The sequence below is a fragment of the Tauraco erythrolophus genome, chromosome 7 (assembly GCF_009769465.1).
Source record: "Tauraco erythrolophus isolate bTauEry1 chromosome 7, bTauEry1.pri, whole genome shotgun sequence".
NCBI classification, from domain to species: Eukaryota; Metazoa; Chordata; class Aves; order Musophagiformes; family Musophagidae; genus Tauraco; species Tauraco erythrolophus.
Window position 1 is genome coordinate 53,928,781 of NC_141471.1, and position 26,326 is coordinate 53,955,106.

At 39.7% G+C, this 26,326-nt stretch overlaps 1 protein-coding gene across 2 annotated transcripts in view; it reads right to left on the reverse strand.

Moving 5' to 3' along the window:
- Positions 1 to 272: 272 nt before the first annotated feature.
- The window catches only part of RAMP3 (receptor activity modifying protein 3), a 52,143-nt gene continuing 26,089 nt past the window's right edge, over positions 273 to 26,326 (reverse strand). For both annotated transcript variants that reach the window (XM_086615031.1, XM_086615030.1), the window contains one exon: positions 273 to 528. In XM_086615031.1, coding sequence (XP_086471157.1) covers positions 273 to 528 — 256 coding nt within the window. The remainder of the gene's footprint in view (positions 529 to 26,326) is intronic.

Consider the following 26,326-nt stretch of genomic DNA (forward strand, 5'->3'; position numbering starts at 1 on the left):
TGGGAGCTGCCTGTGAATTCCATGATGATGAAAGGCCTGATGGAAGTAGAGAGCTTTGCGCCAGCAACATGGATGGCCAAGCTCAGAAGCAGTGACTTTCGGCAGCAGTAGCGGACAGCTCTTTGTTCACAGGAGCATTGTCTCTGTCTCAGTATCTCTCAGGTTCCATTTCAGCAGATCTGAAATCTTTATGTCAAATTTCTCTCTTTGTCCTCCTTCCTTACCATATTTGGAAGAAGGAAATGGAGAAAAAGAAAGCCCAGAGGAACAACTTACACCAGGATATCACTCCTTTTGCTGCACCATACTACCAGTGTTATCATTGCACACGTCAACACGACCGGGATCAAGATCAGAGTTATGAGAATTTCATCTGGTGGATCTTCCCAGTGAACCTTTTCTGAAGTACAGTTTGAAAAGAATTGTTTATGAATTCCAGTGATAAAGCCCTCTGCGAGGCGATTTGGCCAAAAGCAACTTGCATTGTTGGCTTCATGTTCCGTGCACTGGGTAAAGTTGTCGTAATACCTAGGAGAAGAAGAAAATGAAGAGAAGTTTAAGCATAATGTGCATATGTGTTCTATTTAAAGAAAACTACATAGAGTGCCATATAGAATCTATAAGAGTGGATCTCTCATGTAGATAACTCTGCTGAAGGACCTTTAATGGGAGCTGTGGGTATCAAACAGTACACAGTGAGCCAGGAGGAGAACTGGCTCACACATATTCATACAATTGAGAGATTTCATGTGAAATCCTGAAATCCTGGATGGACAGTCATCAAAACCCTGTCTTTTGGGTGCTTTTACTACAGCCAGGACCTCCTAATAGCACTTAAGTAGAATTAGGACCCCCTCGCCAGGGACATCCACAGTATCTTCAAAAAATATACACACAAATGTGCCAAGAACAGAACATTTTTAGCAAAATATGGATAGTTCATGCCTCATCTGTCATTGGACATGATGTTGTGGTGCAAATGATGTGATGCTGCGAGTGGGCCACAACATACATTACTGTGTAACAATTTCAGTTCTGTTGTACCCTTAGGCATGCAGATGATAATGGAAAAATAGACACAGAAAGTTTGCTTTTGACAACCTTTATCCTTTTTCCAATAGCAGCAAATGCCCAGCAGGAAAAAACAAACAAAAAAAAATCCTAAATACATGTGTTTGCAACGTTCAAGAAAGACTGGGAACCCCTTGTAATGCCTAACATTTGATTTCAACACAGCATATGTTGAAATTTACCTGTCTGAGGATAACTTAAATTTATGAGAATTGGTTACCCCTCAGGAAAAAATAGGAAACCATAAGCATAAATGAGTAATTGGATAGGTTTTTTGGTGTTATCATAAGCCAAAGAAATTCAGGAAGCGAATGGAGCATGGCAGAATGGAGATCGGAAATGAAGACGACGAAGAGCATCTGGTCAGTACATGAAAAGGGCAAGAAATAAGGAAGCTGAATGATTGTCTGTTGCATTTTTAAATATTTCTTTCAGTCCTGCGTGACTCAATAAACTCACTTCAAAGGGAAATTAAAAATAGAAAGGAGAGAGCAAGAAACCACATGACACCTCCAGGGAGAGCATCCTGCACTATTATCTGAAGGCCCTACCGTCCCTTTCAGTACGTATAAATACAGTAACTCCTGATGAACAACTTATTCTGACATTAAGTACCACAGGGGACTAATGCTGACTCAATCCTTTGCTGTTAAGCAGTGGAGGAGACACATTCAGGGTTTGGGTCAAGACTGAAGTCCACTGTCTATTGCCTGTCCGTCAGGGGAAACATCTGCCTGCCCACACTACGAGCACATAGGTTGAGAATACAGGCTGCAGAGCATCTACGTTCTCAGGGCTGCATTCACAGAAGAAAAAGCCTCACAGAAAGGTCCTTCTGCAACCTCCTCACAGTTCTCATTCTCAGGAAGTCTGAACCAGTGCTGCTTTATTCATAAGCAAATACACTGGACGATCTGACAAGTCCACACCCAGATGCTCTGGCAGGCAGACACATACACACACATACACAATGTATGTATATTTTAAGCAAAGCAACTAGAAAGGAAGCTTTTGCGACAACATCGGCAGTTGCAGGGAAACAACAGGAAACGAGCTAAAAATAAAATACAAATATTAGCTGTTTGTTATTTTAAAAGTGTCATTCTTCCTTACAACCCCGTAGAATCCATTCTTTATGTCCTTGGACTAAATTGGAAGCTGAAGATGTCTAGCTGAATATGGGAGAGACAGTCCCAGAGGACCTGAAGAATAATACATCTCAAGGCATGCCTACAAGGTTCGACAGACTACAATGCAGAGACAGCTGAGCGAGCATCCAGTTGCCCAGACAGGTCAGTGCTCCGTCTAGCACAGACACCAAGCAGGGCTCCAGAAAGCGTCAGGCTCTGCTCCAGCCCAGCTCTGTGCCATGCTCTGGTGAGCGAGCTTCTCCAACTGATGGCTGTTTCAGCTCCCTGCTGCCACCCCCACCTCAATTTGCCCATCTGTTCATGCAGAATAACAAAAACAACCTGAGCAGACTTCATTATCCTAAACTGAAAGATTTAATGATATAAAAACTTTTTTTCCCTGAGTCTGAGATCCTATAGGAAGTTCACTGTTCTTCCAAGAATTCTGTAGATTTTTTTTCCGTAAAAGTTAGAGGATGTAAACAAAAACATTTCCTACTGACTTTGCATTTCAAGTACGACATAGCTAGAAAAATCTAGTTAAATGTTGCCAAACAGCCAGATAAAAATATTTAGGGAAGTATATTGTATTTGAAAGACTAAGTCCCTAAGAGTCAAAATAGAATAAAAATGTTATCTTAACAGTTCGGTTTTCTTACAATTTTCCCTTAATACCCTCTCTCTCAAAAAAAAAAAAAGCTACCTGCACTATAACTGTTTTTTCACATAATTGTGGGAATGTAGGTAAGAAAAAATCTCAGCTATTTGAGAATTACATGTCTGCCAGTAAAGCTAAATTAACTTAAATATTTATGTAATTTAGTAATTTAGAGTTTATATACTGCAACAGAAAGTTCACATTAAAAAAAAAAAAAATCCTGTGCATGGTGCTGTGTAACAGCTGCCTCAGAAGGGAGCAATTGAATCCTTGTTTCTGCAGCCTGGGCATTCTGTAGTTATCAATAGGTTTGCAAGTTGTTGGGCTTTTTTAAGAGGGAGGTAGGGGTTAATAGATATTTAATTCGAACTCAATTCTCCTATGCTTAATTCTCTTATGCCTTATGCAATTCTCTATTCAAATCATAGAGACTAGGGTAGGAAACCTTTTCATTCTGTATAAGAAAATGCCTATCACAAAGACACACTGGCCTCTGACTGGAGGTACCTGAACACAAATGTATAAAAATTACACACTTTGTGAAAGGAATGAATGAGAAATTACATTTTTCACTTATTCCATAACAAGTAATTGGAGAGCAGTACAGTAGCACAAGTTCCTTCACCTCTCAGATTACAAGAAGGTGTGGGAAGGTTGTTATTCTCTGTGCTGAGTCACATTTTCATATCTTTCAGGCTAGCTAAAAGGACTCTAGTTAGTTACTACTCAGAAAAGATATCTTCACTGAGAGCCAGGTCATGAGCGTTGTGATCAGTGGGCTGAAAAATTAATGTATCTGTGAGTTTAAACTCAGTTCAGTAGGCCAATACTAAAAACCACAAACTAAACATAGTTTGAGTACCAATATTCATACAAAGATACGCCTTCCCTTGATATGCTCAGGAGAACCATTGTAAGTTTTATTGAGAAACCAACTACTTGGTCATACTGCATAATATTGAAAATACTTTCGGAGAACATAAAAAATACTTCATTCCTCTGTGGAGCAATCTCTGAGCTGTAACACATTTGTCTTGAAAGACAATTTTCAGTATTCTAGAACAATGCTTCATTTTCAGAGCACAAACACTTTTTCTCCTGTATTTTATGTTTCCACTAAAGCAGATAATAACAATCGTGTGGTTAGTTTTTGTATAAACTGTGGAAAGTTTTATTTTGTGAGTTATTTTACCCATGAGAAAACGTATTTATATATATTTAACTATAACCAAGAACCTGGACAACAGGCAGTTATCATCAAGAATGGTAGTGCACACATTTGCCTTAATGGGACGTTTCGTGTAGCACCCACTCAAATTATTTAACTAGACAGCTGGATGTATTACATCTCACCCACCTCAGGGTACTCAGTTGCCTATTGCTCAGTCTAAGTGGGGGCTGGAATCTCATCTGTAGTTTCCCACATCCCCAGGGAGGGATGTGGTAAATTCTTGCTCTTTCTTCCTCAACATTCCTGCACAGAAAAACTGCAGAGATGATTGATTTTCAAATGAAAAAAAATACAACTCTCTCCTCCAAATTTTCTTAAGACCAAGAAAACAAATAGATTGCTTCATTAAGAGTTTCAACAAATGAGCACTTTCCAAAGAAAAATTGTTCTTTCAAAAAATCCCAAACAATTCTCTAAAAGCAGAGTACCATATATCATGCTACTGAAGACAAACTTTTGAAGGCATTCTCTGGCTGCAGCCAGTAGACCCACCGGCAGTTCCAGTAAGTAAATTTTGCCACCTCTGCAGCATTCATGGATAGACCACCCCAGAGACACTCTGCACACATGCAGTCAGGGATGTTTTGCCATTGCTTAATGAGATGGGTCAGGAATTAAAAAACAAAACAATCACTGCACTTTCAACATCCTGTTTTACATAAATCAGCTTCATGATTAGTGATACAATTACATAAGGGTACAGCAGGGTACGTACATTATGAGTTAATTTTTGTTATTTTGAGTCCACTAAGTGTCCAGAAAATACAGGGAAAATTCTCTCTAGCATAAATGAGTCTTGATGTAAATCAGGTAATAGATACACCAGGGACACTCACTCCTTCTGCTACTCTACAATCCTGGACAGAAATCCAGAGGCACTGTTCCAGGATACTACAAATTCTGTGGTATATTTTAATAAAGATGTTTTAAAACTCTTCCCCCCTCCCCCTCCAGATGGCTCAACCAAAGAATTTCTTTACATATAGTCATATATTAAATTAGAGTTCAAAGTGAATGATCATACTTGTAACCTCCACCCAGTCTGGAAGGAGAAATGCTGAAATAATAATAATTATAAATATCATATGATGAGAAAGGCTGTTCTCACAGCATTTCCAAATGAAGTAGAGGCAGGAAGTACCAAACAACCTCACAAAAAAATAGTCTATTCTTGTGTAATATCTAGCCAGATTTTATAGAATTTAAGGGTGTAACAGTCTGGATGAACTTCAAATAAGGATCCAAACCTTAAGATGATTATCTCCTGAGGTTTCACCATCACATTAAAAGGAAAGCTTTAGTTTTATAATCGGCTATGAGCCTACAAGTACAGTGGAATATTTCTGAGCTTTTCTCATCTCTCCAAACAGATTTGTGGCTGTATCTCACCATTCCTTTAATCATATATCTTCTGCCAAGAGGACCATTCTCATGGACACACTTCTACCTCCCTAATCAGATCAGATCTGCTGTTGTGCATCTCCAATATAGAATTCAGTCAGAAGAAAATGATGCACTACAAAACATAAAGAAGGAAATGAATGTGGGGGGATAAAAAACGGGAAAAAAAAAGCCCTCACTGGTTCAATGACAACATTATATAGTTTACTCTCATGCCACTAAATAATGGGCATTGTGACAGATTTACTCACTTGGGTTGAAAATAATAAACACATTCTGGTGTCCTTTGAAATAATTACAGATCTCCACCCTTGGCTTCACATCAACAGCTGTCTGGAATATGAAAAATATTTGAATAAACCTAACTAAAAACCCTAAAATGGACAACTATTACTAAATTGTTGTTAATTTCCTAAATATATAGCAAGAAAATGTAAATATAAAGAGCAACTGTAGATGTAAGCAGTACTTTATATACTTAATACCCATCTCCGATGAGCAACAAAAACCACTACATTAAGCAAATGTACAACAAGGAGGGAAATGTAGCCTGACACCAGGTACTATGTTACAAAGATCACACATTTAGTAGTTCTGGAATTTTAGCAAGCCAGAAGCTTCTACTAGCAAGTGGGCTTTGCCTTCCTCCACTCCTGAGCTATATTTTAATAATTTCTTAGTTGTAAACTCAGACCATTTTCAGGGAACACCAGTTCAGAGGAGAAGTATTCTCTGAAGCCATCACTATGCCATGTCTACAAGAGTCAGTCCCATAACTCCCTTGAATTAGACACAAATCAAAAGAGTAAGTGAAGGCAAATCCTAATCTCACAAAAATTTAAGCATATGGATCCAATGTCTTATATACACCGCACCTCCTAAGTAGCCACCACCATCAGCGATGATGTGTGGAAAATTATGTACTTAATACACTGAAGCGCCTGCACTGGCTCTCAGATGCTGTCAGCCACCTCACAAATTCCCACCTCTCTAGCTGAGAGAGAAAGAGAGATACAGGGAACATGCTGCAGAGGGCACAGGAACATTCAGAGCAGCACGTGGAACTGGCATCCTGCAGTTCAAATGCTGAGACACTTTGCAAATGTCTGGCTTGCAAAGGCTCATTCATGTACTACTATATCTTCCAGATAAGCTTTTTTTGCTCCTTAGAGATGATTACAACATTGCAGTGTCACTCTGCTCTATGCAGTGACCTGGCTCAAGAGCTGTGGCTTTAACATAGTTTGTCTAAACAATTATTTACAATGCTATTGCATGAACAATAAATTACGTCCGAATATGTTAGTCAATCATGAACTCAGAGACTAAGACTAAAATGATGAAGGCTAAACTTCTCCAAAGAAATCCTTTTCCAGCTAGCTTTCAGAGTAGCAATGAAGAAATATGTGCTATTTTAGTGGTGAACACAAATTCTGCTGGAAGTTGCCAAGTCGAGGCAAATCCCTTCACCAGTTTGACACAACAGATACTAAGCTGCTACGTTAATTAACACACACACCAGAGACTTTGCATTTCTGGCTTAAAATGGTACATTTCTTTATCGAAAGAATAGGGCCATCTGCGACTCACTGCTTCTAAATCATTGCTGCTCAGTTTCTCAAGTTGACTTGAATTACAACTTTGATGATAGAGCAGCTGAGAGACCATGGTTATGACGGCAGCTCATTTCTGCGTAAGCTCCTGAGACACAGCAAAGTTGCTTGTGAACAAGCTCCTTGGTAAACAGATGTCCCCAGGTTTGCAGTAGCAACCCCGCTATCTCGATTCAGAACGAGCTTAACACGTAACAGTGCAAACAGGACTGAGGATTTGGTACTATTTTAGGAAGTCTGATGCCTGCTCTCTGCCCTGGTCCAACACCAGCAGCTGTTGTAGTAACACTGACATTTGATGGAAAACAGAGAGAATGGCAAGGAGGAAAGAACGGCCGTTTGTTATTCACTGAAAGCTGAAAGAAAGCAGAGTAATTTTTAAAACAGACTTTAGTGCTGTGACCTAAAAGAAGACACCTCCAATTCCCAAACCTTGAGAATAAAGCTCAAGCACAAAATAGTATTTGGAAAGAGAATGAAACTGTATATGGAAGAGAAAGAGCATTAATTAAAAATGTACCTTTTTTCTATATTGTGCCTTTCAATTTAGGAAACTATGCTATTACAGCTAATGAAGATAAGAGTAGTCTAGATGTATTTTCTCACTTTTCCTCTTTCTTCTCTCTTGTGTGAAGGGTTGTTTGGGACATATTCGTTTTTTTAATATTTTGCACTTAGTTCTATTTTATGAGCAGAGCTGAAGTGTGTAGTGTGGGTCTGCAGGGACATGAGCCCTTACAAGATCTACATCAGTTGTTTAGAGACAGATTTTTAAAACTAGTGAAATCCCTAAAGACAGTCACTAAAAGCCCTTGAAATCATGCATATTATTTGTGATTTCAGCTACAATAATTCCAAAAGTTTTTGGGAATTCAGGTCATAACCAAAAAGGCAGGGTGGTTTAACTTGGCACAGATGACAAGGTTTCTACACTCTGCTGCATTCCTCCTCAAGCATATGTACTCTTCAAGAATCAGTTTCTGAACCATCATGCTGTACAGCACGATGCTGGAGCACCACAAGGAACTGTGCCAGTTTGTCATGCAGATGCTCATGAAGGAGAGGTGTTGCCAACACGATTTGCATGTCCTCATCAGGCAGACATCTCAATTCCTTATTTGTCCCTCTGTAAAATGAGGCTAAAGTAGCATTATCCAACCTCACAAAAATACTGTGTAATAAAAGACAATACAGTCTCTGATGACTACCTTAACAGGGACCATATATGTCACATACAAATAGTTGGCATCCAGTTTAGATGTCCAAAAACTTCCAAGTATATAACAACAATCCCTGTATTATTTTATTGATTACCTTGTCTTAAAATGAAGCCCACAGTAGCTGTATGTTTCTCATTCTCAATTCTGTTTGATGTGCTGCTCAAACTGTAGGTAGCAGGTTACACAAAGTACAGAAAGCCTTGCCTTTACACTTTCTGCTATAAAAGAGCCAGACAAATGAGGCATATTTTCTGTATCATTTCACAATATCTGCACTCAAAAACTCACACAAGTAAGTATCTGTGCAGTGACAGTGAGAGACCAGATACCAGTGAAAAATGACTAAACAAATAAAACCAGCATGGATAAATGTATAGTTTTGGTTTCAAAGTCAGAGAGCAACTATTAAATGCTAGCTAAAATAAAACAACTAATTTCTAAATAAGGGATGGTAACACAAGAAAAGCACGCAAGACTGCTATTTCAGACACTGACTTCTATATGCAAACAGTTCAGTGGTTTGTATTTTATACTAATGGATACAGGCAAAACAAAAATTGTTAGTAACACCTCTGTGTCATCTAATACCTTTAATTCATTAATTTGCAAAGGAAGCTAACATCCTCATTGTTTTCTAGGTGAGAAAACTCAACCATAACACAGAATCACAATCTGCCCGTAGCAGCATAGCTCACGGCAGAACTGGGAATACAGCATGAGTCTCCTGGGCTCAGAGATGGGCTATAGATACAACCCACACTGCTTACGAGGACCCTGATTCTTAACCTGCAAGTAGGACACTGAAAAAAAACCCTCCTTGTGAAACCTCCACTGTTTGAGCTACACACACACAAAGTACGTCTACACACAACTTAATTCCTTAGGAAACCTGGCCAGCAAGTGGCCTGTTTTTTCAGAGAAAGTGGAGCTCCAGAAAAGCTCAGTCTTTGGAGATTACTTGGACAATGGAGCACCCGGTCTGCCAGAGCATGACAGCGGAAGGATGCCCTGAACTTCTTTCTGCTCTTTCCTCTGTGCCTGACTGTATGTCAGTCAGGAAAGGAAAATGCTGCTCACACTGAACTCAGGGACAGAAAACAAAGCACAAAGTAAGAGCTGAGCAATTATCTCAGAATATACACGTAATTGCAACAGCCTGAAGGAGATACATGAGTGACAGACCTGAGCTGCTCATTTGCAAAGAAGGAATATATGAACTACCATCTTGAATTCATAGTATAAAAGACATCCTGTACCTCAGTCCTGAGCACATGCAAGAGGCTCTGCTCCCAGAGAGTTCATGCAAGCTTTGATATAAATTCCAGTTCCGTTTGTGTTACTGAAGATTGCAACACAGTTCCCAGGATAAGGGGAACCGAGTTCCAAACTAATTCTGCAACTATCCACCTTCTCTCCATTTCCACAAAAAGTAAACCTCAGTACACAGGCCATGTGAGACCCCTAACGTGCTCCAACAGAGCCCTGATAACAGGCTATCAGAAGTGAAAGCTTGTGCAGCATTGCACAGCAAGTGAACCACACCACAATACCAGAAATTAGACACAAAATGGAGGTGGGACTCGTTACATCTTGCTTTCATCTCACTTCATTCCCCTGCAAATGCATCAAGTTTGTATTTTTCACCCGAAGATCAAACCCCTGCCTACATTCAACACACAGTTTGCCAATTTTAAGCTCTGCACAGTTCCTGCAAAGCTCACTGAAAGAAATTTGTCACATAAACTTGCATATCCTGACAACTTGAAATCATACTTTTGAGATATGCTGCAAATAAGTCCATAAAGGTGAGGAGGTAAAACAGATTTAAGAATTCTCTATACTCCTGTGACTACTTTAAACTTCATTTTCACACCTACTGTTTCTTCCTTCCACAGTTTCTCATTAAAACAATGACCTCGTCAAAGGTCTTTGATGCCTGGGAAAATGCACATTTCATAGCAGAAAAGAATGTCAGGAAATAAATAATTCCATTTAACAATAGACCAGACATTTGAGTTCAGCTCAGCCACACAAAAAGAAATTGGCATGTTCCTTGTACATACAAAACCAGGAACGTTCTTAAGAGAGTGATAGCACTTACGTGTCCTAAAGAAGCTGACCTTTCAGAATAAACACAGGGCACTGACTCCAGTCTTAAACACAGAAAAATACATGGACACCTGAAAATAGTTTCCTTGCCAGTGAGAGGCAAACTTTTGCTCCTGGCAATGCCTGTGCACCTGGCTTACTGTCACCTATGGAATCTCATCACTATCAACTCATCTGTGACCACACATCATCAATCCAGGTACTGCAAAAAGGTAACACGGTCCTTGACAGAAGAAAAGCAGGCTTTGTACTTGCTCATAGGTAGCTAGGTTCTTCTTCTTTGGAGGACAGGGAGGTGATTTGAGACAGCCAGCATGGCTTCACAAAGGAAAAGTCCTGCCTGACCAACCTAGTGGCTTTCTATGATGGAGTGACTACATGAGTGGACAAGAGAAGAACTATGGATGTTATCTATCTGGACTTCTGTAAGGCCTTTGACACAGTCCACAACAACATCCTTCTCTCTAAATTGGAGAGATATGGATTTGATGAGTGGATGAGGAATTGTTTGGATGGTCACATCCAGAGGGTAGTGGTCAATGGCTCAATGTCCAGATGGAGATCGGTGACAAGTGGTGTCCCTCAGGGGTCCATATCAGGACCAGTACTGGTTTATATCTTAATCAATGAAAAAGACAGTGGGATTGAGTGCACTCTCAGCAAGTTTGCTGATGACACCAGGCTGAGTGGTGCAGTTGACACACCTGAAGGACAGGATGCCATCCAGAGGGACCTGGACAAGCTCAAGAAGTGGGCCTATGTGAATCTTATGAAGTTCAACAAGGCCAAGTGCAAGGTCCTGTACATGGGTGGGGGCAACCTCCAGTATCAGTACCGGCTGGGGGATGAAGGGACTAAGGGCAGCCCTGCAGAGGAGGATTTGGTGGTACTCGTGGATGGAAAGCTAGACATGAGCCAGTAATATCCACTTGCAGCCCAAAAAGCCAACCGTATCCTGGGCTGAATCCAAAGAAGTGTGGCCAGCAGGTTGAGGGAGGTGATTCTGCCCCTCTACTCTGCTTTCGTGAGACCCCACCTGGAATACTGCATTCAGCTCTGAAGTCCTCAGCACAGGAAAGACATGGATCTGTTGGAGTCAGTCCAGAGGAAGGCCATGAAGATGATCAGGGGGCTGGAGCACCTCTGCTATGAAGACAGGCTGAGAGAGCTGGGGTGGTTCAGCCTGGAGAACAGAAGGATCCAGGAAGATCCTACTTCAGCCTTTCCGTACTTAAAGGGGGCTTATGAGAAAGATGGAGACAAACTATTTAGCAGGGCCTGTTGTGATAGGACAAAGGGCAATGGTTTTAAACTAAAAGAGGGTAAATTAAGGCTAGATATAAGGAAGAAATGTTTTATCATGAGGGTGATGAAACACTGCAACAGGTTGCCCAGAGACGTGGTAGATGCCCCATCCCTGGAAACATTCAAGGTCAGGTTGGACGGGGCTCTGAGCAACCTGATCTAGTTGCACATGTCCCTGCTCATTGCAGGAGGGTTGTCCTAGAGTACCTTTAAAGGTCCCTTCCAACCCAAACTTTTCTATGATTCTATATTTTCAAAGCATCTGCCAGACTTCTCACAATATTTGTTTTACAAGTCTGTTCATCCTAACATTATATGAAGTACTGCTGTGGTGGGTGTTACCAACTGATACCATTGTCTACTCTCTACAAGTGCTATCAGTTTGGTTTTTCCCAAAATGCAGATGCAAGCTTTGTTTTTGGATAGACATACTGTGCTGCCAGCTTTAAAGTAAGCAAAATGATGCATGGGAGCCACTTAAAAGACAGAAACTTTCATGAGCAGCAGTAGAATTTGCAGTTTGCCTAGGGCTTTGCTTAGAGCCAACTCTCTTGAATAACTAAGTCTCAACAGCAAAACAAGTGCGTACAAAACCACAAAGACACTTTCTCTAGCATTTTGGCACCCAGCAAAACTCCTACCAATTTGCAAAAAAAAAACCAAACCCAACGTGCTCCTTTCCATCAGACTCTACAGCAATGAACTGGCCCTTAACCCTTTAAGAATTAATCCTACTATTAAACCAAACATATTAATCCTACTATTATTAATCTATTTCAAAATGCATATTCAAATCTAGATGAGTATGGATATTAACTGTTCTACTGGCAAACCAATGTGGAAGTGGTTACTGCTAAGCTGCAGCGATGTTCTGCTAAACTTAGGTCTAACGAAACGTAGCGTTCCCATAGGAACCGAGTTCCTCCTCCAGCCAAATCACTGAATGCACTGAAAAATCCTAACCCTCAAATTCAGCAACAGGAAAAACAAAATTACAGCTAAACCACAAACCTAGAATGGAATTCCTCAACAGTAATGTTTTATTGCTGTTTAAATCATCACTTTCAGATCCAGATAAAGGAGGCGGTGTTCTAGCGGGAACAGCAGTAAAAAAGCCTCCCTGTAAACAGCCCACATAATGTTGTTGAAAAACTCCTACTTTTAATACCATAAAGCAGCAAGGGACTGAACTGTATTAATCTGGCCAAGCAGGAAGATAATCGTTTCTCACTAAACATTCCCTGGAAAGAACTTAGGTAATTCTAACACAGCAATTTTCCCTGTAATTATAATTATACAACATTAGTCCATAGCCTTTATTCCTATGGTAAATGAATCACAAATAAAAAGATGCTTTTTCAATCTGTAGATCAGTAAGCCATTAAAACAATACAGTGCAACATAATTATACCACAGTAACTTTCAATTAGCCAGCCTGAATATCAGAAACAGTTTAACCTTACCTACATGCACCTGAGAACAAGCTCATTTATCTCATTTTTGCAGACAGCTTTGCTCAGCACTGTTCTCCTGCAGAGTACACTGGTATCGTTTCCATCTAACTGGTTTTAAAGGAAGGCAATTGAGCTGACATACGCTGCAGCTAGTGCTGGAGCTTTTTAGTGGACATTTCTCACTGCCAAGACTCCTTTTCTTCTGAAACTCAAAGCACTGGCCCCTACACAACTCCAAAAGCAACAATCCGTATGAATGAGAAGAAAACTGGTTTGCTCTCCTTTGAAGAATGGGGATCTCATTTGCAGAACTGTAGCCAATAGCAAACATCACAACTTATCAGTAAACATATTTCTATGCTTCTGCAAAGCCAGGTGTGTTTTCAGCACTATTTGGAAATGAAGAATAGCAAAACCCACATCACAACTGCCCTCGTTGATCAAGTCCTATCCCATTTATATTCGAAGCAATATCACTGAGAGCCTAAGGAATGCCATAGCAACATTTGTACAAGATTACTGAGCTTCCTTGTTCCAAGATTTCTATAGCGCCTCCAGCTTCTTTCAAGATAAATAGTCTGAGTGTAAATTAATCTAACAACAGAAGGAAAGGGGGCTTGACATGTTCCTTGACATCTTCAAGTAAGCAGGGTCAGAGATAACAAAATTAAAGGACCCTGAACAATGTCCATGAAGGCTAAATTTTGCGTTCTTATTGTTACAAAACAGTTGTTTTCTGTCCTGGACTATTCTGACTGAACAAAGCACTAGCTGCATGGAGAAAACCTCAGTTGCACCAAGTTTACAAATTGGCTACTGATGCTGCATCATCAAATACCTCCACTTCAATCCCCAATGAACTCTCACAGTTGTCACTTATTTCCTGCTCAGCATTGCTCTTTACCTCCCACTTGAAATGCCACAACAGGTGGCGGTGGACTTTCCATGCACAAACAGGTATTTGCTTTCAAATAGTCAGTAGAGAAAAAACCACACAGCTTAACAGTGTATTGAAAGAAGAAATTGTACAAAAGCACAAGACAGCTCAGCAGCTCAAAGAATTTAATTGCACTAAACATCCTAAGCGGATCTTGATACAAGGGCATTACACTGAACAATTCACTACTGTTCAGCAGTGATTCTTCTTTAAGAAAAACAAAAAATACACTTCTTCCAAAAATCACCCTAAGTAATTCATATTGGAGTATTACTTTGAAGTAGAATGGGTCTGAATATTGAATTTCGTAAAAGACTAAGTGCTTCCAAACCTGTGTGACATAACGTATTTTTTTCAGGAAAATAAATATTTCATAAGGACTCTAAAACTGGAAAATTTTATCAGTAGAAAATATCTTCAGTTCATGCATGCAACAAATCTTCAGTTCAGCAGCAAGGACATTAGATAGAATTGTTATTTCATTTGAGGCATCACACGCTGCAATTTTGTTAGACACATCTCTAATGAAGCGGAACAGCCAGTACCTCGAACAAGTTACAGGAACAGAATTGCTACAGAAGCCTGTTCTCTCGCTTAACTCCTGTAATCAAGAAGAAACAGTGGAAGCAGAGGTCAACTCAGTAAGTGCAGAAGCAGCTCCTCCTGCAAGCGGGAAAGAGGAAGTATCAGAAGAGGCAGCCTATTCTACGGTGGGACAGGAGAGGAAAAAGACATAAATCATAAAAGAGGCAAAAACTACCCAGTCCCTATCCATGACCAAGTTCCGTAACAGGCAAGAAGATTTCACCCATCAGTCAGGTGAGTGAATTTCTACCCGATTGCTCCAATGCTGGGAACATACAAGCAAACCATTTATAGCTCGACAGGCGCATGTAATGTGAGGACATCCAGGGAGAGAAGGAATGTACATTTGGGCTCAAGACCAAGGAGTGGACTAATCTGCTTACCGTGGGAGGAGTAACAACTGGATGGTTGGAAACATACCCTGTAACCCCAAGCACTGCCTGAAACGCCATCCTGAGCCTTGGAAAGCAAGTTCTGTGGCAACATGGCACCACAGAAAGAACTGAGTCAGATGATGGGACACATTTCCAAAACAACCTCATTAGCACTTGGGCCAAGGAACACGGTGCTGATTGGGTGCACCACATTCTTTATCACACACTAGCCTCGGGAAAGACTAAAGGATGCAATGGACTGTTAAAGGCCATCCTGAAAGGGATGGGCACTGGGAAGTATAAGCAGCGGGATACAAATTTAGCAGAAGCCACTTGGCTAGTTAATACCAGAGGATCAGGTAACTGGCCCGGACAAACAAAACACCTGCATATCGTAGAAGGAGGTAAGGTCCCTGTAATGCATGTGGGGAACTGCCTGGGAAAGACAGGATGGTTTGCTTCTCCCTTGGGAAAAGGCAAACTTGTTTGTGGGATTCCTTTTGCTCAAAGACGCAGTACACTTGGTGGGTAATGCAGGAGGACGGAGAAATCAAACGGTTAAATTTTCAAGGAGATTTAACCTTGGCGGAAAATAATCCATGATTTGAGTTGTCTTATTTTAGGAAGTACCACAGCAGGAATCACATAAAACAACAGAGAAAGAGCCTTGCAAAAGCTGAACAAGTGCAGCAGTGACTTAACCTGAGCCGATTTTGGTGTCCAGTAACTCAACACAACACACTTCTCCTGTTCATAACCAGGAGACCATCATAACAGAGAGAACCCAAATCATGGACTAAATAAACTCAGTGGACATGTTGTGGACATTTCATAGGGACAACCCATAGACTAGATGTCTGTGTATAAACTAAAGGATAGGAAGGGGGCTGGTGGTTACTCAGGATGTACTGGATGTTGTAGCTCCTGAGTAGGATGTAAATGGTATGGAATAAAGGGTGGAAATTGTACTGGGCCTCGGTAGGATAGAGTTAACTTTCTCCATAGCAGCTCATATGGTGCTGTGTTTTAAAATTTTGACCAAAACAGTACTGATAACACACTAATGTTCTAGCTTTTGCTGAACAGTGTTTACACAATGTCAAAACCCTCTCTGTTTCTCACTCTGCCCCTCCAGTGAATAGACTGGTGGGTGTGCAACAAGCTGGGAGGGGACACAACCAGGTAGATGACCCGAACTAATCAAAGAGATATTCCACACCATATAACATCATGCTCAGCAATGAAAGGGAAAAGAGCATGGTTTTGGGAGGTTAGTAATCTTTTTGCTTGGGAACTGACTAGGCATTGGTCTACCCACAGGAAGTGAAGAGTGATTTGCCTTTGCATCTCTTGTTTTTCTTCTCTCTCTTTCCACTTATCCTTCACTTTTTAAGCATTTTTTTAATTTGTTTAATCTTGACCCCCAAGTTTTCTTGTTTTTATTCTTCCTTTCCTCCTTCCCTGCCCCACTGGGGTGGAGTGTGGGGGGAGGAGTAGCTGTGTGATGCTTAGCTGCCCACCAGGGTTAACCCATGATATCTTTAATATTAATTCTCCCCTCTGGTTCAAAGTAGTATCTGAATTTAGAGCATTATCTTTAGAAAATCACTTTTAACTTTTGAAAAAAAACATATATCCACAAGACACCTCATATTTAAAGCACAAGAACTAGAAAATGGAGGAAAGGCAAAAAAAATAAAAGTATGGTTCTGAAATTAACAGGGTTAATGTGTGACAATTCCTGCCAGCTGCACAGTTAAAGTACCACCTAGGTAAGAATACAATTGGCCAGACAACATACTAGGCGACACTCTGGCCTTACACATGTTTACTCTCTACCAGACCACACACGTACCTGTCAAGTGACATAAGTTGACTACAAGTAGCACGAATCATTATGTACCTATCCCTTACAGTCAAACAGATCAGGCTTGTGTTCCTGTAAGTGAAATGTAAACCTCAAAACAAAACATCTTACTTATGGATAAAGTTTCAAACTTTTCGTCAAGTTGGTATACTAGTGAAAGCCCTTCATCTTCTTGGGCTTCTCATGATAGGAGATAGTATGTTTCTGGGGGAAGCATTTATCCATATCACATGTTTTTGTGTCACTATACTCATTAGTATTTAAAATTTTACATCTAAAATTTTAATCCTTGTACTAGAACATGTGCAGGGAAGCAGGAAGTACTCCAAAATTCTGACCCAAATAATCAGATTATCTTTTGATTTCTCGTAAATATTTCTCAGTGCTGAAAATCACAGATGCATAATCTCAGCTGCCTCATCTGCTTTTTCTAAATTACAGTTAGCTATTTCTCCATCCAATTCAGATTATTTCACAGTATGTCAAGGTAAAGGCAAAACCAGACTAAAATCTGGTATATTTTCTTTCCCATCAGCTTTCACTCTCCCTTCAGTCTCATTAAGAAAACCATTAGCATTTTCTAGCTTATATCCTCCTTCAAAACCAAGCATGAAGCACATAAGAGCCCTGAGAAGCTAATAACACCATCTGAAGGTGCATTCCCACTATTTCTTGTCAGGTTAGATTTCAAAGCAAACATCTGCATGCTTAGAAACTAGGCTGCCGTTATAGTCCATGGAGACACTGGAATAATTGCAGAGCATGATGTATATGATCTCTTTTAAGACACCTTCCTTAAGTTTCCACTGATTAGGAAGGGAGTCAAGGACAACTAGTACATTGGACAGGCGAATCCCACACTTGTTCCATGCAGTGAAAAAAAAGCATCACAAAAAAAGCAAGCTAGTCAAGAATTACACTCAAATATGCCACTGTCCATGATGGAGAAACATGCAACCAATACACTATTCTTGTACCTACCTAAGCACAACTCCTTCCCAAAAGAACTACCGTGAGTCACCATAGTTTCACACAATCATCCCTCCAGTCTGCCCAAGTGCAAATGCACTTGGTGCATGCAGGTATTCAGCTTAGTGGTCACCAGCATCAGTCATCTGTTGAGCCAATTCTGCTTTTTCCCAAACACATCAGTCACTTTGTTCATTCGCCTTGTAAAGTTTGCTAAGAATAATGGCTTATTTGACAACAATTTTCTCAAAACATTCCAACTCATGCTAAAATCATTACTCCATCACTGCTTCCAAAACTAAATGCTCACCTGGCTTCAGTCCAGTCCTCTAACAGCTGGGGAGGAGCCAGAGTTAGGAGGGAAGAGCCAGTCCCTCAGCTCAGAGCTGCTCTGAGCTAGTCATTGACAGCACACTCTTTTGTCTCGTCCCAGCAGCTCAAGGCTTTTCTTTCCATCTAGATGAACCATGCTGACACGCAAGCAGAGAAAACGTGGCTCTAATCCAGATCACCGCTACACAGCTGGGCCTCCAGACAGCTATTCAAAACAGGCACCTGTGAACATCGTCATTTTTCTGACCAGCAGACAAAAACTCACAGGGAAAGAAATAACAGAAGAGCCCTCCTCATTTATTCCAGCTACAAACAACGGCTTCAGATGTCATTTTTAAAAGGATATTAAAGCGTCATCTGCTGAGTGGAAGCTGTTATTAGACTGCACTTAGTTCAAAATAGCACAAGCCTTTTATTACACCACAGCATCATTTCTTAAAGTGGAAACAGGGGAGAAAAATATCTGATGATATCCAGCTGTGAAACAGAAATCACAGGTCAAGCGGGCTTACACTTAGAGAAACACCCACTGGAGCATGTGCACAGAGTGAAAAATAAATAAAATTAAAAACCCATTCATCTACTTCTAAGTTGAACTTTCCATCATAATTTCCATAGCCCTCCTTATCTAATTTTTACGAGCACACCAAGAACATAGATTTTTTTCTGATTATTTATGGAAAATGGGTTTTACATACACCGATAAAATTCCTGTAATTACAAAATACATTTGCTTTGGGAGGAGAGCAACAGCTGTTTTCTGTTCCAAGCAGAACACAAATAAGGGGAGTCAAAAATCAGGCAACTAATTGCAGCCTTAAACTTCAGATCACATCAACTACTAGTTAATGAACAAGTAATTTTTGCAGTTATGAACAATAAACATATTCTTTAAAATCACAATCTGTCCATGGACAGTTCATAAATGAGACCAAAATTGATGAAAAATTAACCACAGATCAACAGAACACTAACAACATTAGAAAAGAGCTTAAGGTATGGTGTAAAGATCTGATAGGGGAGGCACCATGTACAGAAAAGTCCTGCGCTTGACTCCTACTCAAGTACATGACTATGTTTTAACATGACTTTGACGGTACAGACCGTACACCACTGAATGTGGATATTTCCTTTCTTACAGCTTTCCCTTTTACTCATGGAGGTAAAGACACATGCCCTTCCGTTAAGTAACTTCTTGTTGTGCTTTGTGGTTTTCCGAGTCTGTTCTGATATCTTATACAGGCAACAGAAGCAAAGGGTGGACCCGAAGGGCCCTACTCCTTCTCCACAACTGTTTATGGAAGACTTGAGTGTTGCAGCACTCCCTGGAGTTGCTTAAGGACAAGTGCAGGTGCAAAAATACTATGGCAGGAGATTTTTGATGACATTCATTAAGACTGGCTGCAGATCAGAAGCAGGGGGATCCAGCATCTCAAGGGTGTCACCCAAGAGAGGCAGCTGGTTCTCAGCTTCTGGGTCTGCTGAGTTTACACAACTTCTTCTTGGGTCCTGCTAAGCTCTACCTCCATTTGAGAAAGAACAGTGTAATATGACACATGACCTGTGAAAGATTACAAACTCTTACCATAAGAAAAATTAACAGATCCCATAATGGCTTTAAGCACTGTGACTAGCCAAGTAGCAGTTCCACTTTTTAAGCCTTTATCTAATTCCTCTTTGGATGATGAAAACACTGCCTTATTTTCACACTGATGGCAAAAACCCTATTTTTTCCCCATGCATAGCAGTAGTCAAAAGTAGAAACAATCTTACATTTTTGTACCTATTTTTTCATTAGTAATAACACTAATACTTTACAACTGTATACTACATGTCAGCCTACATATGCATTAGGTATATATACCCCCCAGTAATATGACCCAAAAATCCATGATAGATTACAGTGCAACATGATAAATTATACATAGCAGAGACCATATTAAGACCAATCTGCTTCTTCAGCTACCTTCCTGCAGATAAAAAAGGGACTCAGAGCCTCAGTGATAACTCCCAGTGCCAGAGGCTCCATAGTGGAGGCAGATACAGAACCCAGCTTCAGTTGAAGTTCTAGATGGCAGAATGTTCACTTTAACATCTCCCTTCCCAAAACCCATCTATGTTATGAACCAATACTCACCTTAATATGAAATGGTACATTTTAGCAGTCATTGAAATGTGTGAAGAACATTTGTATATCCAAGAGAAATGTAAAACAGTTTCATGAAAGCTGTAAAGAATGGTGTTCTTAATTGCTCGCCTATGCACTATACCGTGGCAACCTCTGTTCTTTTCACCCCTTAAACATTCAACCCTTATCACAGAAAAAAATCTCCAATTTTACAAAGCTGCAATACCTCTATTATTTTTCATAAGTACTACAGTAATTTCATACATCGCTATCAAGTTTATCAATGCAGCTAGTGACATATATCTCTGCCCTTTACAAATTATACAACAGGCTGAAGAAGGTGACAAATGTCTTTAAGAGTGCAGAATACTGCATTTGTTGTCTTTGCTATACTTTCCAACATTGAATTACATACTGTTTTGCAAGGGCAAATAAAAATGCCAGAGCCTTGTCAATTAACGATGTAAAATACTTTTTGTATTGTTATATAATAAACTACTGTAATGGAAACAAGACTCTGAATACAGAACAAATGGGTAGTATTAATTCGTACCTCATCGCGCTGTCAACAGTTAACCACATGACTAATACCAGATGTAGCTTGAAGCAAGAAAATCTATTTTTTTGTGTCTGCTGAGTTAATCTGGGTTATTACATGTTCATGGTTGATCCGTTTAGAAAACAAGAATGTACAAACTGTCTTGCAAACCAAAACAGAAGAACCACAAAAGTTTTTATTAAGTATTCATTTTCATAACACATTTATCTTCTTTTGCATTTTCACTGCCTCTAAAAATATACTGTCCATGATATTTGCATTGCATAATTGAAACCAGTCTATCAGTCATGCCATATTATTTTACCACCAAGTAACTCAAGACAAAAATCTAATGTATTGCTTATTTTAAAATACAATCTTTAATAATAAGCTCCAAGAAGATTGTTTTCTTTTACTGATCTTGCCACGGTAAAATTCAAAGAGGGCATGACAGGTGTTGAAAGGGTGCATCAGCTAAAAGTCATGAGATTTAACAGCAGAGTGCTTTCTAACATCATCTCTAAATTGCTTACATTATTTTTTGCTTTACTTTTTTTTTGAGACTTTACTTATTAAAATCATTATATTCTTATATCTTGAACTATTTCTTGTTTGCTTGGTAAAGTAAGAACTGACATACCGATCCCACCTTGTGAGTGCCAGCTATCAGTCGTTAGTCTGATGCATCTACCATGGTACACATCAATTTGACTCATAGTACCCTTGTTAAAACATTGCAACCGGTGTCTTCTGGTGACCTTAACTTCACCAGTGCCAAAAACTCTTTCAGAACTTTAAGAAGCAATTATCGACATTTACATTGGTGACCTTTTGGCAAATGCCTGATTTCACTCTCTTTTTGAAAACAACGACTCATGACAAATAAACGTAACAGATGTCAAAACTTGTTGAAAACAGCATTTGAAAAACTGAAATCTGACACCAAAAATCGAAGTTTTCAGCTATTGGTAACGAAAAGGTCATTCTCTTTCCTACTTGGTATCAGGCTCAGAAGATCCCTCTCTTTTCTCACATTGGTAAGAACTTTCATAAAGATTTGCAAAATTATCTATAAACTGAAAAACAGGAAGGTCTGAGCTCTTAAAAACCTTGAAGAGATGGAGAATGGGCCGCAAAAGCGCACTATTTTGGCATGATACAGTCATGATCATTTTCTCAATGGCAGACCCAGTGTTTGCAGTGGTTTAATGAGAAAGAAACAGTTATCCTTGCTGAAGAACAAACACCAATCATCTTATCTTCTCCTCATTCCCCAGCAACGGTATCTTTGAGTTGAGGCTTTTGTAGACTGCAGTTACAACATGTATTGTGGTATAAATAACAAAGAACATTGTTTAACTTCAGCAAATCTGAGCTCTTGGAAGTTTGCGCATTTAATTCAATGGCCTCCCAAAAGATTGTCCATTTTCTCCTTATTCTGTTCATTCAAAACATTTATTGGTTTCAAGGAAGTTCTTCAAAGCAAGGTTTTCTTTGTAAAAAGCAAGATTTTTCAGCGTCTAAAACAAAAACCCAAGAAATCTTATCAGACGAAAAGCTGGTAAGGCTTTGCTAGTTTGTAGCTATTTCTACAATATGGTGCAGAACAAATTGATGGCTTTGCATTTATAAGCAAAGTGGTATGCAGGTCTTCACATAATTCATAATTTCCAGTGTCCTTAATAGATCATCAAGATTCAGAAGCCATGCTTAGAATAATTCATTAAAAATTCAATGTTTATGAATGTTTTTCACCACCTTTCTGCATCCAGGAAGGTGGCTACAGCAGACACAGATCTAGGAGTGCATTGCTATAACTTTGCACTAAAGATACAAAAGATATTAGAAACAAGTGTCCAAAGCCATAAGCCTATTCAGTCCCTCATCTGGAATTATCCAGCATAGATTTCATTTTTAAAGCCATGAATTGTATAAAATGTCTTTCCCTCTCTTGTGTAGTAAACGAGAAAAAATCTAACTGCATTAGGTAACCATATTTCAGCCTCCTCATCTATCAGGAGGAACGCAATTATGTGGTAATGGTGTATTCTTGCCTCGTGTGGAACCCTGGTTTCTGAATTCAAACTAACCACTTTATTCACATTCATCAGGACATACTCTTATCTACACAATAATCAACAAAGTTAATATATTTCATATGAAAGTAATGGAGATTCACCTGAAATACAGTTCCTCTTAAAGATATTCTAATATAGCCTCATTCAGGCACAAGCTGTGCCTTTGCATTAACTTCTCAGCAACTTTGTGGCTAGAATGGCTGATCCTAAACAGCAGGCAAACGTACACATTTTCAGCACAGCCCTGCATCTGGCAATCTGGTCAGATTTTATAACTGTAAGGTTCTTTTCTTTCCAATTTTTTAAATAATAGATAGCAAACATTGTTATTTCTGCAATGAAAAATTGCTATTGTCAGCTACCAGCATGATGGCAACACAACTGCTCAAATACAACATTATTTTCCATTGCTTTACTTGCTCGCACCTGACTGATTTATAAGCTGCTTTGCTTTTGAAAAAAAAGCCAGGAGTCACAGAAGAAAAATAATAGGTTCTTGGGGGTAATTAGTACCAGCCTGGGTTTGTCACTGCTGCCATGACCTCTACGAGTTTTGATATTTGAAGAGGTGAAAGAAGTATACAAGTACAAAGAATTATCTGCCTTTCACTGAGAGCTTAAAAACAAGCAGCAATTATATCTGTATGGAAAGCCCAAAGGAAGACCACTCTATTAAAGAAGCGCAAAATGCTAGCATCTACCACAGCAGTCCCCGTTTTTCTATACTGCATTGAAAACTCAAGGGTAAATAAATTACACTGACATGAGGCCAAATAAAATGCAGGTTTCTTCAACCTTCCATCATAGACATACTCAGCCAACAAAGAATTTTTTCTTTTACAAAATCTGGGCTGACAAAACTGGGAGGGGTTACATCAGAATTTTGGTTTTCTTCCCCAATAAATCTTCAGGGGAAAAAAAGAGAACTACTCTTCAGACACATGCAGATGTTACTCAAAAATATTGCAGAAATTAATCTGGGGAGCAGGCAGTGAGCATTTCTTGCGCAAGCACATTTGTGATTTGCAGCATTTTACCATGACTTTGTCCAAGATAATCAATGTACTAGTCTGTCTACTGGGATACAAATCCTAACACAGACACACACACCTCTACAAGGCACAGGTGACAAAGAGTAGGACTCCCTTTAATCACTACTGTTCTGGATCTAAAAATCACATATGTGCTGGCCACTCAAAGGTTCAGCTCCAGGCAGCCCCAGTTTGTCTTTTGTGTGAGAAAATCGCACAAAAAATCCAGAATTGAGGCTTTTCTGATAATGTTGAAAAAAATAAGCCAAAGATATCCTCTTTTTAATTGTGAGACATGCTACTGTGGGAATTAACAGCTGACAGAAATCAGTGCCTCACCTTAGCTACAAAACAAACCCAGTGGATTGTCTGAGATTTTCAGAGTACATTCCTCTACTACAGATGTTTCAACATTAGCAGCTGGATGCAATCACCGATCAGCATCTAGATCAGACTTCCTGCAGCAGTCAATGGGGAAGATGAAAAAAAAAAAACTTACACAACTGACCAAGAAAATGACTCAGTTTGGAGGGCTCTTACATACGCACTCAGCCAAGCTTTACAAACTAGAGGCATATAATTTCATCTTGGATTGCACATGCTTCTTCCACAGTTTGTTTTCCCATTGATTTTAATGTCATCCGGCTTTCTTTTCTCTAATATTTCACTATGTTTCTTTGAAAACTAGGCACTTTATGACTAGATTCGTTTAGTTTAGTTGGGTCAAATTGTAACAGGCAAAACTCCCATTGGCTTTAAAATTGAGTAACAGCTTTAGGATTATTTTTCCAGAAGATTAGATCAAATTTGGCTCTAGTCATGTAAATCTTTTTTCCTTAATTCCTTTTTCAAATCTTCAACATCTGTACAGAACATGGGTGGACCTCTTTCATCATTTTCAGTGGGACTGAAGCCTATTGCTTCTGTTTATAGGATTAATTTTTGATGTAAAGGGTTCTGGGAAAACTACACAGAGACTGTACAGAAATAAAACAGTTGACAAGTGTGAGGACAGACCTTGGACCATGCTCACAGCAAAGCAGGGAATTCCACCAGGTACACACATGCATGCAATGAATCAGCTTCAGACACATTTCAAGACAAATTTTGCCCTCTCCTATTCTGCTAAGGACGCAAATTTAAAACTTTGGAAAAATCAGAATTGTAACATCTTCCAGGTGCCATAGAGCAGTGCTACACCACCACTGCCTCACAGCAAATCAGGGGCTCTCTGGGCTGCAAAGACAGGCTTGATGAGGTAAAAAGAAATGCAGGGACTGCAGGAAGAATTCTGCTACAATCAGTTCTTTTGCTGAAACAGAGAAGCCTCATCTTCTCATTACATGCGCTACCTGCTAGAACTCTCTTCCAAAATACAAATTAATATTTCACCTTCAGCCTCCCAATCCACAGCTGTTCCCTGGCTAGCAAACAGAGAACAATTGTCTGGGAGCTCCCAGGGTAGCAGGTATGCGACTTCATAGGCTTGTGAGCTCACTGTTGCAACAGTAATACCAGCTTGAGCTAACAGAATGCCTTACACTGAAACAGATGACACCTGATTAGATCAAAGATAGCAATCAAATCCTACATTTCTCAATTTCAGTCCAACAGCAAATAAACGTTACTGAGGCTGGTCTGTGCCCTCAGGAAATGTTTAATAGACTCAAATACTGGAAATTACATATCAGCACCATCTTTTGGATAATATATCATCAACTGTTATTTCATTTATTGATTCAGTTAAAGAAAAGAACTCCATAGTTTGCTCTCAATCCCTGAGAAATTAGTCTGGGGACACGCTCCTTAGACAACTCCAAGCTGGCATGCCTATGTCGAGACTCCAACAGTCCTAAGAAAGGACTGCTGGAGTGACAAGAAGCGTAAGGATACCACTGATTAAATGTGCAGCAAAAGACATGTATAAAACATGTAGGCATCCATTTCTCTTTGGTGAAAGGAATGTCTTTGAAGGCAGATCACCTTCTAGGCTCATTTGGCATCACTGTCCCTTATGCCATCAGAGAGAGATCGATCAACTCTACTCGGAGACAGAAGGATGCTCTCTACATTATATCTTTCCCTGTCCAGAATCATGCAGTATTGTGCCCTCGTTTTGATTTCCTGATACACTTGCCTGAGTGATGGCAATAGGTTTGCGTTCCTCAGTGGCAGCTGCGCCCAGTGCCCCAGACACACACTGTGCATCTTTTGCCCAAAACAGGATCCTTCTGGCAGCTGAGCAAATTAAGGGTCAACGCTTAACATTTCAATCAAAGAAAGGAAAAAGCCTA